We start from the raw sequence: 16,289 nt of genomic DNA on the forward strand, positions 1-16,289 counted from the left end.
AAAGTTACTTAACCTCTCTGAGCTCCAGGTTTTCATCTGTAAAATAGATGAAATGGTTTGAGAATTATGGAGGTGATCTATAAAAAGTCTTTACCACAGTGTCTGGGACATTATAGGTGCTTACTCAATCAGTACTCATTACTAGTTAGGAATAATATCTGTACTTACTACTAGTTAGGAATACTATCAATACTTATACAAGTTAGGAATACTATCAGTACTTATACTAGTCAGGAATACTATCAGTACTCACTACTAGTTAGGAATACTATCCGTACTCAGTACTAGTTAGGAATACTATCAGTACTCACTACTAGTCAGGAATACTATCCGTACTCAGTACTAGTTAGGAATACTATCCGTACTCAGTACTAGTCAGGAATACTATCCATACTCAGTACTAGTCAGGAATGCTATCCGTACTCACTACTAGTCAGGAATGCTATCCGTACTCACTACTAGTCAGGAATGCTATCCGTACTCAGTACTAGTCAGGAATACTATCCGTACTCAGTACTAGTCAGGAATACTATCCGTACTCAGTACTAGTCAGGAATGCTATCCGTACTCAGTACTAGTCAGGAATGCTATCCGTACTCACTACTAGTCAGGAATGCTATCCGTACTCACTACTAGTCAGGAATGCTATCCGTACTCACTACTAGTCAGGAATGCTATCCGTACTCAGTACTAGTCAGGAATGCTATCCGTACTCAGTACTAGTCAGGAATGCTATCCGTACTCAGTACTAGTCAGAAATGCTATCCGTACTCACTACTAGTCAGGAATGCTATCCGTACTCACTACTAGTCAGGAATGCTATCCGTACTCACTACTAGTCAGGAATGCTATCCGTACTCACTACTAGTCAGGAATACTATCAGTACTCACTACTAGTCAGGAATACTATCCGTACTCACTACTAGTTAGGAATACTATCTTTGCTGCTGCTGCTACTGCTGTCACTACTAATAGTAGTATAATTATTAAGTGCTGGGCAGTGCGTTCATGTGTATCACCTCATTTACTCCTAACTACAACTCTTTTAGGAGGGTACTGTTATCCCCATGTTACAGATCAGCAAACACCCTAAAATGATTGTTCTTCCTAATCTAGTGTAGGGATAGGAACGTCAGTTTCATTAAAGGGCAAGGGGGTGGGTAGATTTATCCTGCAAACTAAGGTGCCTTCTCTCTGAAAAGATGCTTGGTCTCTAAGCACACTCCCACTAACTGAGTGAAGAGCAGATTGTTTGGAGGTGATGAATCATGAGTTTGTAACTTGGAGACAACTCCTCCAGCCTTGGATCACTTGAATTACATGTACTTTGGCTGTGCTCCTTGGAAAGCCAAAGCCATGCGGAGAGGGCTCCTTGGAGCACCACAGTCCACTAGAATGTAATGGTTCCCTGTTTTCTTCCTTTTCAGACCTCCGTGTTGCACATGTGTTCTCTTTTCCATGCATTTATCTTTGCTCAGCTCTGGACCGTATATTGCGAACAAAGTGCTGTAGCTACAAATGTTCAAAGTCAGAATGAATTCAGCTTCACAGCGATACTGACAGCACTAGAATTTTGGAGTAGGGTGACACCCAGCATCCTTCAGCTGATGGCCCATAACAAAGTGGTGAGTTCACAAATGAGTTTCCCCTCTTGGACAGAATCTCAAAAACCACTCTCAGTCCTCACATTACATGTTTTTTTAAAAACCTCAGTTGTAACAGTACATAAATGGATTGGTGAATTTTTACATTATAACCTGGATGTTCTACCCGCATAATAATTTTGATGAAAAACAATGCAAACAAATAAATTCAGTAAAAACCATTTTTGTTTTCTCTGCCTAGTGCCAAAGGAAATTTATGTGAAACTTCTACCTTTAAGAGTTGTCTTGTGCTATAAAGTCAGAGAGTGAGGAGGGAGATTTATATTATTTTTGGATTCTAAGGCAATTTGGAAAAACCACAGCCAGTTAAGTCATCTCTTTGTGGTGTTTAAGAGCAGATTGACTGTACGGGTTAATTCTACTTAGGGCCCAAAGCTGAAAAGAGTCTCACCATTTTGAGTTGCCCTCTGAGGACCTAAGCTCCTCAATCTTCAAATCCAGTTCCATTTTAATGTGGATGGCTCACCTTGTTGGAAAATATCTGAGGTATGGATAGCATGAGCCCACTTCATCGAACAAGCTTTGCTTAGTCCTATGGAGTCAAGATTGGAGGGTGTATGGAAGGAATTTACAAGGGAGTCCTTTGGTTTAGTTTGCTACTTTGGAGGAAGATTCTCAGCTGGGAAAGCAGCATCCAGTGTCTTGGTTATGGGGGCTTCATCAGTAGAATTCTTATCTGTGAAGGGCAAGGGGCCTGGAAGAATGCCATAATGATGATTCCAATGTGCCCAGAAACCCAACAATTCACTGTCCACCAATGCATGCTGGAATGGTTTTGACTGATTAAATATTAGTCTGAGAAATATTTTCTTTTTGTTGTAACTGGAAAGGGGATTATGTTTTTCCTTTAGGGAAGCACTTTCTTTTCTTTAGAGAAACAGATATTATAAGGCAGCTCTGTATGGAGAGAGATGTTTTAATTCAACTTAAAGGAAATTTATGTGGAAACTTTAGGGTACACCAACAGTTCTGACCACCGCATAGATAATTACATTCATTAGATCATAGAGTCTGGGACTGAAGAAGCACTTGGAGGTCAAGTATCCTATTCTGCTCTTCTACAGACGATGAAACTGGGACCTTAAATTTAAACTAGAGATTCAAAGTTTCCTTCTATTGTTGCTAGTTTTTTGATACCATTAATACCTCTCCTCCAAATGTCTCTTAATATTCAAATGTTGGAAATGAATTTGTTACTGGTGAATCTTGTACAAATGGTGTTACAAATGAATTTGAATTAATTTTAAATTCTGAAAATTTTGTTAAACTACATAAGCCAGTCTGGTAAAATTCCCCCCTGGAGTGTTTAAAATCTAGCCACAGGGATTTCTGATGAGGGATATCATTTCTATGGTATTTTTAAACTGTCGTAAATATGACTGCCTTGTTCCACGGAGAATAAAGCCTCAAACACAGATGGTGCAATAAATGAAACAGCCGCTCCAAGTGAAGAAACTGTGGAGAAAGGATCGATCAAGATGGAGAAAAGACCAAAGCCCAAGAGTTCTGCAGTTGGAAATGAAGGAAGCAGAAACCGTTTATCCTCTGGTGTGAATCGCAGAGTGGTGCAGATTAGTGAGATTGATACCTGAATTCATTGGCAGCCCCAAGTTAGATGAGGAAGGCATGGCAACTGCGAAACCTCTGCAGCTTATAAAATTCAGTTTCTGGTTGAAGTTTTAGAGAGGAGTAAATACCTCTGGTTGTTGTGCAGAATGTCCTCATGGGTACAGGGCATGCGGCTGCAGACTGTTTCCGTATCACCTTGAGTGGAATTGATTTTCCTGTTTGTTGTTTCAGATGGTAGAAATGGTGTGTCTCCATGTGATTAGTTTAATGGAGGCATTGCAAGAATGCAATTCAACAATTTTTGTCAAGGTAGGAAAATCTTATGATTTCTATAGACCATTTCTTGCTTCTAAATACAAATGTGGATTTATTTTGAATGTACCTTCTGAAGAGGAAAATAAAACTGATTTAATTTTCACATTCAAAGTTGGGGCTGGAGGAATCGGGCTCATATAGCAAGCCTTCACCAAATAGTTATAGTATAATTTTTGCTCTTGCTCCACCACTGTGACCAACTCTAGCTGGGTTCAATATGTCACACCATGATTGCATGCAACATAAGGAATTAAAATATTACCAGAAACATTGATCTGGAGATGACCCTAGAGTCATATAAATTGTTTGGTGGAGCCTCACCTTGCAAGATATCCAGACAACCAAGGAAAATACTCTGTCATTGTTTGACTTGGTAGCTGATACTTTTCTCTAGGATAAATTAATTTAGTTTCTAATATTACTATTGTAAATCACTGTACAGTGTGTGAAAGTAATTCAGGTATTTGTTATCTATCCAGGGACATCAGAAACATCCTAGTGTGATAAAAAGATAAAAGAACAAAGGAGAACCTGGTTGCTCACTCACTTTCTCTTTTTATTTCCATTCTTTTTCCTTTCCTTCCTATCATTCCACCTCTCTGTTTCACTGATTCTTTGTCCTTCCTCTTCTTGTACCACTTCCTTCTTTGCCTTCCACGTCTATATTCCATTATCCCAGCCACCATCACCACCCGCCTCCCCCCTTCCCCCGCTCAGAGTGCATCAGTTTAGAACCTTATAACTTCCTATTTCACTCCTTGGTTGACTTCCTTCAATAAAGGACATTTGTAAAGTTAACTCACACAGTGCTGAAGAAAAGCAACACATTTTTAGGGAAAACTTGACTGTTACCAGAAAACTGCAAGGTTGTTGGTTCAAATGGGATAGATATAGCATATCTAGCTTGACAGTTAATAGCAAAAGTCAACTGGGAGAAACTACATGACTGACACTTGGGTGATCATACCTGATTTTGTTTTTTACAGCTTTATTGAAGTATAATTTATACACAGTAAACTTTACATATGTAAAATGTACAATTTGATATCTTCACATCACACATATTATACCCGTGAAGCCATCCATCACCACAGTCAAGATAATGAATATTGTCCTCCCCAGCTAAAGTTTTCTCATACACACTTGTTAGTCTCTATTCCACCACTTCCTGTACCCCACTTCCTCATCCCCAGGCACCTACTGATTTGCTTTCTGTCATAATAGCTTAGTTTGCATTTTCTAGAATTTCATATAAATAGATTCATACAGTAGTTATGCTTTTTTCTGCCTTCCTTCACTCAGAATAATTATATTACCATTAATCCATGTTACATGTATCAGTAGATTATTTTATTTCTGAGTAGTATCTATTATATGGATATAACACATTTCGTTTATCCATTCATCAATTAATGGACATCTGAGCTGTTTCCAAAAGTTTGAGGCTATTACAAATAAAGCTGCTGTGAATATACATACACAAGTCTTTGTGTAGCTATAGGCTTTCAGGTGTGTTGGATAAATACCAAGGAGTGGAATTGCTAGGCTGTATGATATGTGTATAACTTTTAAAGAAATTGGCAAACTGTTTTCCAAAGTGATTGTACCCTGTTACATTCACACCAGCAGTATGCATTCCAGTGCCTACACATCTTTGTCAATAGTTAATGTAGTTAATCTTTAGTTTTAGTTGTTCTAAGAACTGTGTACTGCAAAATTGCATTTTCCTTTTGACAAATGATGCTCAACATCTTTTCATGTGCTTATTTGCTATCCATATATCTGCATGGTAAAATGTCTATTAAAATTATTCGCCCATTTAAAAAATCAAGTTGGTTTTTTTCTTATTATTGAATTTTCAGATACAAGTCCTTTATCAGATATGTCATTTGCAAAGATTTTTTTCTGTGTTTGTCTTCTCATTGTCTTCACAGTGACTTGTGAAGAGCAGAAAGTCTTAATTTTGATGAAATACCACTTACCCAATTTTTCTTTTATGAATCATGCTTTTGATGTTGTATTTAAGAAAATCTTTGCCTAATCCAAGATCACAAAGAGTTTTCTTTGTGTTTTCTTCTAGATATCATATATGTTTTCTTCTAGGTTTTAGTTTATATCTATGATCCATTTTGAGTTAACTTTTGTGGATGTGTGTGGTATGGATTGAGGTACTTTTTATGTGTGTGGATATCCAATTATTCTAGGATTGTTTGTGAAAAATTCTATCCATTGAATTGCCTTTGCACTTTTGTCAAAAATCAATTGACCATTCATGTATGGTTCTACTAATGGATACTCAATTTATTTCTATTGATCTGTTTGTCTACCTTTGTACCACACTGTCTAAGTTACTATAGCTTTCTAATATGCCTTGAAATCATGTAGTGTTACTCCTCTAAATTTCTACACCTATTTCAAAGTTGTTTTGGCTATTTTAAGTCCGTTGCATTCTAGATACGTTTTAAAATCAACTTGTCAATTACTACGAAAAGCCTGCTGGGAATGTGGGTTGCACTGATGTATACATCACTTTAAGGAGAATTGAGATGTTAACAATATTGAGTCTTCCAATCTTTGAACAGAGTATATCACTCTATTTATTTATGTCTTCGTTAATTTTTTTCAGCAATATTTATAGTTTTCAATATACAGGACTAGAATATTTTGTCAAATTTATCCGTAAGTGTATAGTAGTTTTATAGTATTATAAATAGTATGGTTTTTTACATTTAAATTTTTGGTATTTTATTAGTATTTAGAAATATAACTGATTTATGCCTTTATACCCTGCAATCTGTTAAACTCATTAGTTCTAGTAGCTTTCTTGTAGCTTTCATCAGATTTTCTCTGTAGACAATTATGTGATGTGCAAGTAGAAGCAGTTTTCTTTCTTTCTTTTGAATTTTTATACTTTTTATTTCTTTTTCTTGTCTCATTGCTCTGGCTAGATCCTCTAATACAAGTTGAATAGAAGTCATGAGAGTTGGAAACCTTGTCTTGTTCCTGATCTTAGGGAGAAAGCATTCATTAAATATAAATGTTAGCTGTTAGTTTTTTATAGATACCCTTTGTCAGATTGAGTAAAGGTCTCTTCTATTCCTAGTCTGCTAAGAATTTTTGTCAGGAATAGATGTAGGATTTGTCAAATGCTTTTTCTACATTTATTGAGATGGTCATTTGATTTTTCTTTTTTGACTATTAACAGTGAGATTCATGGATTGATTTTTGAATGTTAAACCAACCTTATATTCCTGGGACAAACCACTTGGTCTTGAAGTATTATTCTTTTATGTATTGCTAAATTCTATTTGCTAACACTTTAAAATAATTTTTTTACATCAGTGTTTATGAGGGATATTGGACTGTAATTTTCTTTTCTTGTAATAACTATTTTTGGTTTTGGTATCAAGGTAATGATGGCCTTATAGAGTAAGTCAGGAAGTATATTCCTTTCTTTTCCATTTTCTGGAAAAGTTTATATATGTTTGGTATTTTTTTTTCTCCTTAAACATTTGGTCAGATTCACCAGTGGAACTGCTTGGGCTTGGAATTTTCTTTGCAGGAGGGTGTTACACTACAGATTCAATTTCTTTAATAGATACAGGGCTATTTAAGTTATCTGCTTATCCTTGAGTGATCTTTGACAGTGTGTCTTTCAAAGAATTTGTCCATTTCATCAAAATAGTTGACGTTATTGGCATGAAGTTACTCATAATATTCCCTTATTATACTTTTAATATTTGTAGGATCAGTATTTATGCCACCTCTTTCATTCCTGATAATGGTGATTTGTGATCTCACTTTTATTTTTCTGATCAATCTGGTTAAAGGTTTATCAATTTTAGTGAGCTTTTTTTTTTTTTTTTTTTTTGCGGTACACGGGCCTCTCACTGCTGTGGCCTCCCCCGTCGCGCCGCACAGGCTCCGGACACGCAGGCCCAGCGGCCATGGCTCACGGGCCCAGCCGCTCCGCGGCATGTGGGATCCTCCCGGACCGGGGCACAAACCCATGTCCCCTGCATCGGCAGGCGGACTCTCAACCACTGCGCCACCAGGGAAGCCCAGTGAGCTTTTGATTTAAAACAATGACAACAATAACCAGCTTTTGGTTGGTTTTCATAGATATTTTTCTGTAGTTTTTGTTTCACTGATTTCTGTTCTTTATCAGTTTCTTTCTTCTGTTGACTTTCAATTTAATTTGCTCTTCTTTTTCTTGTTTCTTAAGGTGGAAGTGGAATTCACTGATTTGGGATTTTTTTCTTTTATAACATAAGTGATTAGTGATATAGATTTCCATCTAAGCACTGGTTTAGCAGCATCCTACAATTTGGTAGTTCTGTTCTCATTTTCGTTCAGTTCAGAATACTTTTTACCTTCCCTTTTGCTTTCCTTTTTGACCCATTGCTTATTTAGCGGCAATAATTTTGTTTCAAAATATTTGAGGCTTTTCTAGAGATTTTCTATTATGGATTTTTAATCCAATCCTGTTATGGTCAGAGAAAATATCAGTACTTTGTATAATTTGACTCATTTTAAATTTATTGAGTCTTGTTTAGGATATTGTCTATCTTGGTAAATGCTGTGTGTACTAGAAAAGAATATGTCTTCTGCTGTTGTTGAATATAGTTTCCTATGTCAGTGGATTCAAGCTTGTTGACAGTATTGTTCAATTTTTTCATGTCCTTCCTTCTTTTTCTATCCTCTTAGTCTATCAGTTATTGAAAAGGGGTATTGAAATATCTCCCTAATTTATCTTTTCAGGTCTACCAGTTTTTGTTTCACATATTATGAAGCTATTATTAGGTGCATAAATGAATTGAAATTATGAAATGGTTCTCTTTATCCTCAATAATATTCTTTGGTAATAATAAAGGCAGTCCAGCTTTCTTTTGACTAGTATTAGTATGGTATATCTTTTTCTAGCCTTTTAACCTATTTGTGTCTTTTTATTTAAAGTATATTTCTTATAGGCAGCATGTAGTTTGGTATTGGGCTTTTTAAAAAATCCAATCTGACAATCCCTTTTAATTGGGATTTTTAAACCATTTTCATTTAATGTGTTTTGTGATATCATTTGGCTTAAAATATCTTGCTATTTGTTTTCTTTATTTCCCATTTGTTCTTTGTCCTTTATTCCCTCTTTTTCTATCTTCTTCTTTTTTTTTTTTTTTTTTTTTTTTGCGGTACGCGGGCCTCTCACTGTTGTGGCCTCTGCCGTTGCGGAGCACAGGCTCCGGACGCGCAGGCTCAGCAGCCATGGCTCACGGGCTCAGCCGCTCCGCGGCATGTGGGATCTTCCTGGACCAGGGCACGAACCCATGTCCCCTGCGTCGGCAGGCTGACTCTCAACCACTGTGCCACCAGGGAAGACCTCTACCTTCTTTTTGACTAATCGAGTTTTTAATGATTAAATTTTGGATACAATTTCCACTTTTTGGTCTAGATTCTTAAGGTGGAAGCTGAGGTCATTAATTTGAGAACCTTCTCCTATTCAGCTGTCAGTGTTTGGCTTTCTGAATTTCCTCCTAAGTACTGCTTTGGCTGTATTCCTCTGAATTTTGATGTATTCTCATTTCCATTCAGTTCAGAATACTTTCTAATTTCCCTTTTGACTTCTTTGATCCGTGGGTTATTTAAATGTGTTTTTCAGTTATCTTATTAGCTATATGTCTTAGCTGTTGTTGTTTTAGTGTTGACTTAAGAGTTTATAGCCGACATTTTTAACTTAACACAATCTGCCTTCAAGTAATAATATACCACTTCATGTATAGTATGAGAATGTACAACAGTTTATTTCCATTTCCAGACTTTGTGCTATGATAGTCATCCATTTTACTCCTACATATGTTATAAACCAAACCATAATTTTTTTTGCTTTAAACAATTATCTCTCAAAGCGATTTAAATTTTGTTTTATATTTATTTATATTTTCTATTATTGCCATATTTACATTTTTTAGTTTTCTTCATTCCTTTCTGTAGAATTAAGCTTCCATCTTCCTTCTGCCCAAAGGACTTTCTTTACAACTTCTTGTGTAGGTCTACTGAAGCTTAATTCCTTCAGCTTTTGTATGTCTCAGAAAGTCTTTACTTTGCCTTCATATTTGAAAGCTATTTTCAGTGGTTATTGAATTCTAGGTTCAAAGTTTTTTTCCCCCCCTAGTATTTTAAAGATGCTATTCATCCACTGTCTTTTTGCTTCCATTGTTTCTGAGAAGAAATCTTTGTCATTCTTATTTTTTTTCTTCTGTATATGATACGTCTTTTTTCTCAGGCTGCTCTGAAGATTTTTTTCTTTACCATTGTTGCTAAGCAATTTGATGATGATATGCCTTGGTGTAGTTTTCTTCATGTTTCTTGTGCTTGAGTTTGTTGACTTTCTTGGATCTGTGAATTTATAGTTTTCATTATATCTGGAAAAGTATCAGCTATTGTTTCTTTAAAATTTTCTTGCATACCTCTATTTAACATACTCAGTATTTCCTCTACCTTCTTGACCATATTGAATATAGTTATAATAACTGTTTTAATGTCCTTGTTTACCAGTTCTGTTCTCTGTATCATTTGGGGGTCTTTTCTAGTTACTTGATTTTTCTTCTCATTATGGATCACATTTTCCTGCTTCTTAGCATGCCTGGTAATTTTTTATTGGATTCTTGACATTTTGAATTTGACTTTTTTGGGGGCTAGATATTTTTTATTCCTACAAGCATTCTTGAGCTGTGTTCTATGCCATAGTTGAATTACTTAGAAACAGTTTTATGCCTTTGAAACTTGGTGTTAAGCTTTGTTAGGTAGGATCGGAGCAGCAGTTTGTCTAGGGCTACTATTTCTTCACTGGTAAGGTAATATCCTTCTGAGTACTCTACTTGGTGTTCTATGACTTGCAAGATTTTTCCACTGTAACTAGTGGAAACACAAACTATTGCTATGTGATTACCAGGGATTTTTCCCTCTAATCTTTTTAGGTTATTTTTTCTTCAGCCTTGGATAATTTTCTCACATGTGTATATTGGTCAGTATTGAGCTGAAGACTCAAGGGGAACCCTTTACAGATCTTCAGAGAGTTAGCGCTCTCTCTCGCTCTCTCTCTCTCTCTCTCTCCAGCTCTCTCCTTTCCACTACTCTGCCTTACAAACTCTAGCTCCCTTGGCCTCCCTGGACTCCCAGCTCCATCTCCTCACCTCAGGAAGACCACCAGACTCTACCTGGGTTCCTTCTCCCTGTGATACTGCCTGAAAACACTTTCTAGGCAGTGAGCTAGGATAGCTGTAGGGGTCACCTTGTTTGTTTCCTCTCCCTCAGTGATCACTGTCCTGCACTGCGGATGCTTAATGTCTGAAAATCATTGTTTCATTACCCTTCATCTGGAATTATAGTTTTGTTTTAGGCAGGATTGTAGATCTGGTCTTTGTTACTCCATCTTGGGTGAAAGAGAAAGTTTCATGACTAATTTTATTTTGAGGGCTGGAAAAAGCCTGGAGTGAAATGAATATAGTCCAAATGAGCAGGAAGTCTTCAATTTATCCCATAACATAAACCAAGATAAGAGGAAAAGTATCCCTTTGATGTTGATGAAAAACAACATATTTTAAAAAATGTCCTTCAGTTTTCTGGATATTGTTTTTGGAGAGGAAAAAAAACCAACCAATTTTATTATAACATTACAGTGCCCAGAATAAATTACATCTAATTCTTACTGACAGCTTTGTAGGAGCCACTAGCAAAAGGGTACTGAAATGAACGTTATTCAAAACAGTCAAATTAGCCTTCCTGAAATAGGATGACTGCTGGCTTGTATAATACTGTGCTTCCCAATGAACTTTCACCTGATGCCTTCAGTCAGGTTCGTAAATCACAAACCTGAAGGCCTCTTGCAGGTATATTTAGAATCTTATGGTCTTGTGTTACAGCAGTGGGGAAATAACAAAAGCACTTCTAAAATCAGCCTCAGTATTCCCCTTGATTGCCTCATAAAGGCCCTTAGCCCCTGGGGCAACCCTGGGAAAGGTGTCCACCCAGGGGCAGAGTACTCAGTGTTCCCTGGTCTCAACCCTCCTCCTCCCTCAGGATTCTTAACAAGAGGTTAGTTCAGGTATTTCCCAAACATCAAGAGGCATAGGGGCGCGCTTCCATATTAAATGGGTCAAAAGACAACAGAAGTCTGTAGGCGTTAGGACCCCTCAGGGCTTGTTTTTGCCCTGCAGACAGTAGGGAGAAGGCGGTTAGACTAACTTATTTTTTCCATTCAGAATATGAAGATGAGCCAGTCCCCTTAAACGCCAGAGAGTGCACCCTTATCTGCCACCGACCTTCGTAATCCCACGGTTTTACTATGAGGGTGGGTAGCAGGGGAGGCATGAGAGGGTGTCATTTTCTGATTGAGTTTAAGTCCCATCACATCTTCTGGGACACACCATACTCCATTTCCAAACACAATAGTCATGTTAGCGACAGAGTATTAAATGGTTGTGATAGAAACACTGTGTTTAGGAATAAACATCAATGGAAGTCAAATTAGCAAATTGTTTGTATCTATAGAACGTTGAAAGCAGAACGGCAGCCAGATTTAGCCTTGGGAACAACAGAATAGAGAGGAAATATAATTTATCACCTCGGCAAGTTTTTTTTTTTTTTTAATGATTTGATGAATTAAATGAGACTAGCAGCTATGGCCGTGACTAGTGAACAGAGAGGTTATTTACATGCTATCCCCCGTCCCAGCAGGCTCTCCTGATCCTCTCACTTTGGTCATTGCATTGCTGTGAACAAATCCGAGGCTCACTTTTAACCTTTTCCCCGATCCAAAGAGCAAACTAGTCCTCAGACCCTCACAGGTTGGCACTGCAGGCAGCATCCTTCTCCATCCCGGAAGCTGTCCCTGGTCTTATCTGGACCATGGAGGCAGCCTCCACACTGGGCGCCTGCCTCCGTTCTCCATGTCCTTCCACGTCCTAGTGTCCAGACCGCTGCCACAGTGACCTTGCTGGAACACCATTCTCCTCACGGTGAATGGGGCTTCCCTCATCAGAAAGCATACTGAATTTGGAATAAAACCCAAATCTCCTTATGTGGCATCCTAGATCATCTGTGGGTAGATGGTGAGAGACCTCACTCTGCTTTTCTAAGCTTGTTTTTCATGACCCTGTGCTAAGAACCTCACCCTTCAGCATCACGTGAACCTCCACTGCTTCCTCACCTCTCTGCACACTCCCACCTCTGGGCTTTGCTTCCTTGAGTGCCCTTGTATTAGTTTGCTAGGCTGCTGAGCACTGCGAATTGGGTGACTGAAGTAACAGAAATGTATTGTCTCATGGTTCTGGAGGCAAGAAGTTATGAGATCAAGGTGATGGCAGAATTGATTCCTTCTGAGGCTGTGAGGGAGCATCTGTCCCAGCCTCTCCCCTGGCTCCTGGGGGTTTGCTGGCCATCTTTGGCGTTCTTTGGCTTGTAGACCTCTGCTTCACCTTCATGTGCCACTCTCCCTGTGTACCTATCTGTGTCCAAATTTCCCCCTTTCTATAAGAACACCAGTCATATTGGATTAGGGGTCCCCCCTACTCCAGAGTGACCTCATCTTAACTCGCTACATCTTCAATGACCCCAGTTCCAAATAAGGTCACATCTGAGGCTGTGTGGGCAAGGACTACAACGGCTATATGAGAGGACACAGTGCAATCCATATCAACTCTGTTGGAGTCGGGTCAGAAGGAGCATGGAGTGAAATGATATGATGCATTTGAGCATATTAAAGATCTGAGCAGTCCTGAAAGAAACTAACATTTCCAAACTTATTAGATCATAGCCCTCCTGCCCCATTTAAATCCCACCCAACTAGAGTTCTGTGGAATACACTTTGGGAAATGTATTCTGTCCCTGACTTCCGGATTTATGAGGCCACGAACACAAGTCAACGCTTGTGTTCGGAAGGGCTGAAGTGTGGCCAGAGACCAAAGCGGGCAGAGGAGAGCCGCTTCTGGGGGAGCTCGGGTGGGGCACCTGTGACCACCTAGGAAGGGTCTCAGGGCAAATCAGAGACAGCCGAGGGGCAGGGCTCCCCAGATGCCCAGGATTTGAGAGCCTTGCTCCCGGCTGGAGCAGGGACCCGCTGCTCGCCTGCCCGTGCACCCACGCTGCTGAAACCCCCGCTTGCACTCACTCCTGCTGTGTCTCGTCTTCCACAGCACAGCCAGGCAACTTCAGGGCTTGTCTTTGTCCATCACTTAAGCATTTTAACCGCTTCCCAGTGATCTTTTCTTAACGACCACAGGCAGAGAGCTTCGCCATGCTACTTGGAGACTCTGTTCTAAAGATCCCGTGGAGGAAATTCTATTTCAAGAAAGAGAGGATTTAATTAAATAAATACACATTTAATTTCCCATGCTTGGTAGCTTTCAAGAGACAATCAGTCATTTACGGTGTGTGTTTCAGGCACTCATGGGGTGCTTATTAGCCTCCAAATGCCACCAGCTCAGCAGGGTTTGGCCTCAGAGAGACGTTTGTTTGTCTGATAGCAGAGAACTCGGCAGTGGAGGCCCACATCCTTTTGTGATGTTAAAGGGATTCCGTGTGCCTTGCTTTGCCAGGCAGTAAGCGGAGCTTATGTGGGAGAATGGAGAACAGTAATAATGGGCCTTCTGTGTTTCTCCATACAGCTGATACCTATGTGGTTGCCAATGATTCAGTCAAATATCAAGGTAAGTCACCCCCGGGTGGACCGGAAGCTCAGTTCCCTCCAGAGAAGCTCATAACATCCACAGGGCTCCCCAGGGCTCCACTCATTACCTGTTCCTGGTCTCTGGGGACTGATAATGCAGGAGACCCTGCGGGACAGGTAGGGGGCCTGTGGGCCGAGATGACAGCGGGAGCCGCTGTCCTACGACGCGTGGTTGACTGAAGGGGGAGGGGGAGGATCCCAGAGTCGGGGCGAGGCTCCGCTACTGACTAGAACCCAGGCTGGAAAGCTACTCTACCTTCAGAGGATACCCGTGGGATCCGGTCCCAGACATGTCCAGTGCTATTTCCTGGCCACTAGGACTGACCTTTTGTGATGGGAAGAATTCTGTGAAGAGAGGAAAACATTCAGTGAATGACAGACTTGAACGAGAAGGGACGTGCCTCCCGCCCCCATTCTATATAAGAGGAAACATAGGATCAGAAGGAAGAGTAACTTGGACAGGGTCCCACAGCCAGGGAGGGGAAGACAGAACGTATTTCTCACTGCCAGGCCCCGCCTTGAGTGACGCATTGTCACTGCAGGGCCAGACATACTCCATGGCTGTAGATCTAGTTACGGGGGCTTAACATTAAGATGGCAAAGCTCACCACCTGCTCCATCCCAAACTGGGTCCCGTCTAAGGCACTGGGAGTATCAGGGAGGAGGGGGAGAAGATGGAAGCCTTGTTGCTGGATCTCCTCCCAGAGTTGGGGAGGGATGCTTGTGGAAGGAGGGGAGGTGACTTCAGGGGATACCAAGAGAGATATACAGCTGTCAGCAGTGCCCACAGGTTTTGAGTACTGGTTCATGGCCTAACTGCTGTTTGTGGCCACCAGTAGGGCCAATGGCTCTGCTGAAAACCTCATTGCACCACTAGCTTCTATTGTGAAAACTGCTTGGACTTTCACCCCGAGGCATTCCAAACTACCCTCCCCCTGCTTGGCGGTCATCTGTGGCAATTTGACATTGCCCAGAGTGCTAAGCGGAGGCCAACAGAACTTCATGGAAAGCTAAGAAGAATAAGAAAAGCTTACAGCCTAGCTCCTTCGTGTGCATGAACGTGAGAACAGAGAGACTATAATCACGATGAAAATGTCCTGAGCCCTTCCTATGTGCCGGCTTCTGTTCTGACCCCTCTGTTAAATCACTTATCCTTACAATAACCCCGTCAGGTGAGTGTTACTCTCCCCACTTTGCCCATGAGACAATCCAAACACAGACCGAAAAACCTTGTTCCCCAAGTTGTTCACAGAGGACCCAGGGAGCCTGGCAGCATTGCCCGCGACACCAGGCCTACATAGCAAACAGCTCTGGGGGGACAAGTCTAAGTGTCAGCCCCTGCCCTGGTGTTGCAAAGAATGAGGCGAGTTGGGAGGGGCATTATTGGATGGATTTGGGCCAGGTGGGCTCTAAGAACATGGCACCGGCCCACGCCCTCCGCCCTGAGCCCTCCCCATATCTGGGAGTCGGCCTTCTTCAGGCCAGACAGCTCCCGCGCCACGTGTCAGTTCCGCCTGCGGAAGAAGTCCAGGCCGGCACTCCCTGGGTTGACCTGGAACCCGAGCAGGAAGGAAACTAACCTACCATCTTGCCCTTTCTTACAGCACTTATCTGCGGGACTCCAGCTTCGCCTCCAGGCCATTCAGAACAACGTGAACCACCACAGCCTCAGGACGCTGCCGGGCTCCACCCAGAGCAGTGCCAGCCTGGCGGCCCTGCGCAAGTGGCTGCAGTGCACCCAGTTCAAAATGGCCCAGGTGGAGATCCAGTCCTCAGAAGCAGCCTCTCAGTTTTATCCCCTCTGAGCGGACTCCTCGGCTCTCAGTGTCAACACTCTGGTTTAGCAATAATGGGTTTCAAAACAAAACAATTCGATCCAAGCAGGTTGGGGAACCTATTGGTACTGTACATTCTCTTTCTAGTTTAGTAAAAGACGTGCAAAGGCCGGAGAGGGCCAAAATGAAGCTTTCTTGCTACACATTTCTGATGACTCCTTGGGCTATCCGATTAAGTGTTTCCTTACA

At 40.7% G+C, this 16,289-nt stretch overlaps 1 protein-coding gene across 3 annotated transcripts in view; it reads left to right on the top strand.

The window, feature by feature from the left end:
• The window catches only part of UNC79 (unc-79 homolog, NALCN channel complex subunit), a gene marked incomplete at its 3' end in the record, with an annotated part of 212,806 nt that extends 196,736 nt beyond the window's left edge, over positions 1-16,070 (top strand). For all 3 annotated transcript variants that reach the window (XM_081228621.1, XM_081228622.1, XM_081228623.1), the window contains 4 exons: positions 1,428-1,625; positions 3,465-3,542; positions 14,204-14,245; positions 15,870-16,070. In XM_081228621.1, coding sequence (XP_081084747.1) covers positions 1,428-1,625; positions 3,465-3,542; positions 14,204-14,245; positions 15,870-16,070 — 519 coding nt within the window. The remainder of the gene's footprint in view (positions 1-1,427; positions 1,626-3,464; positions 3,543-14,203; positions 14,246-15,869) is intronic.
• Between the last annotated feature and the right edge of the window lie 219 nt (positions 16,071-16,289).

The sequence above is a fragment of the Mesoplodon bidens genome (genome assembly GCF_964165515.1).
Source record: "Mesoplodon bidens genome assembly, chromosome: 3".
In the NCBI taxonomy this organism is placed as follows: Eukaryota; Metazoa; Chordata; class Mammalia; order Artiodactyla; family Ziphiidae; genus Mesoplodon; species Mesoplodon bidens.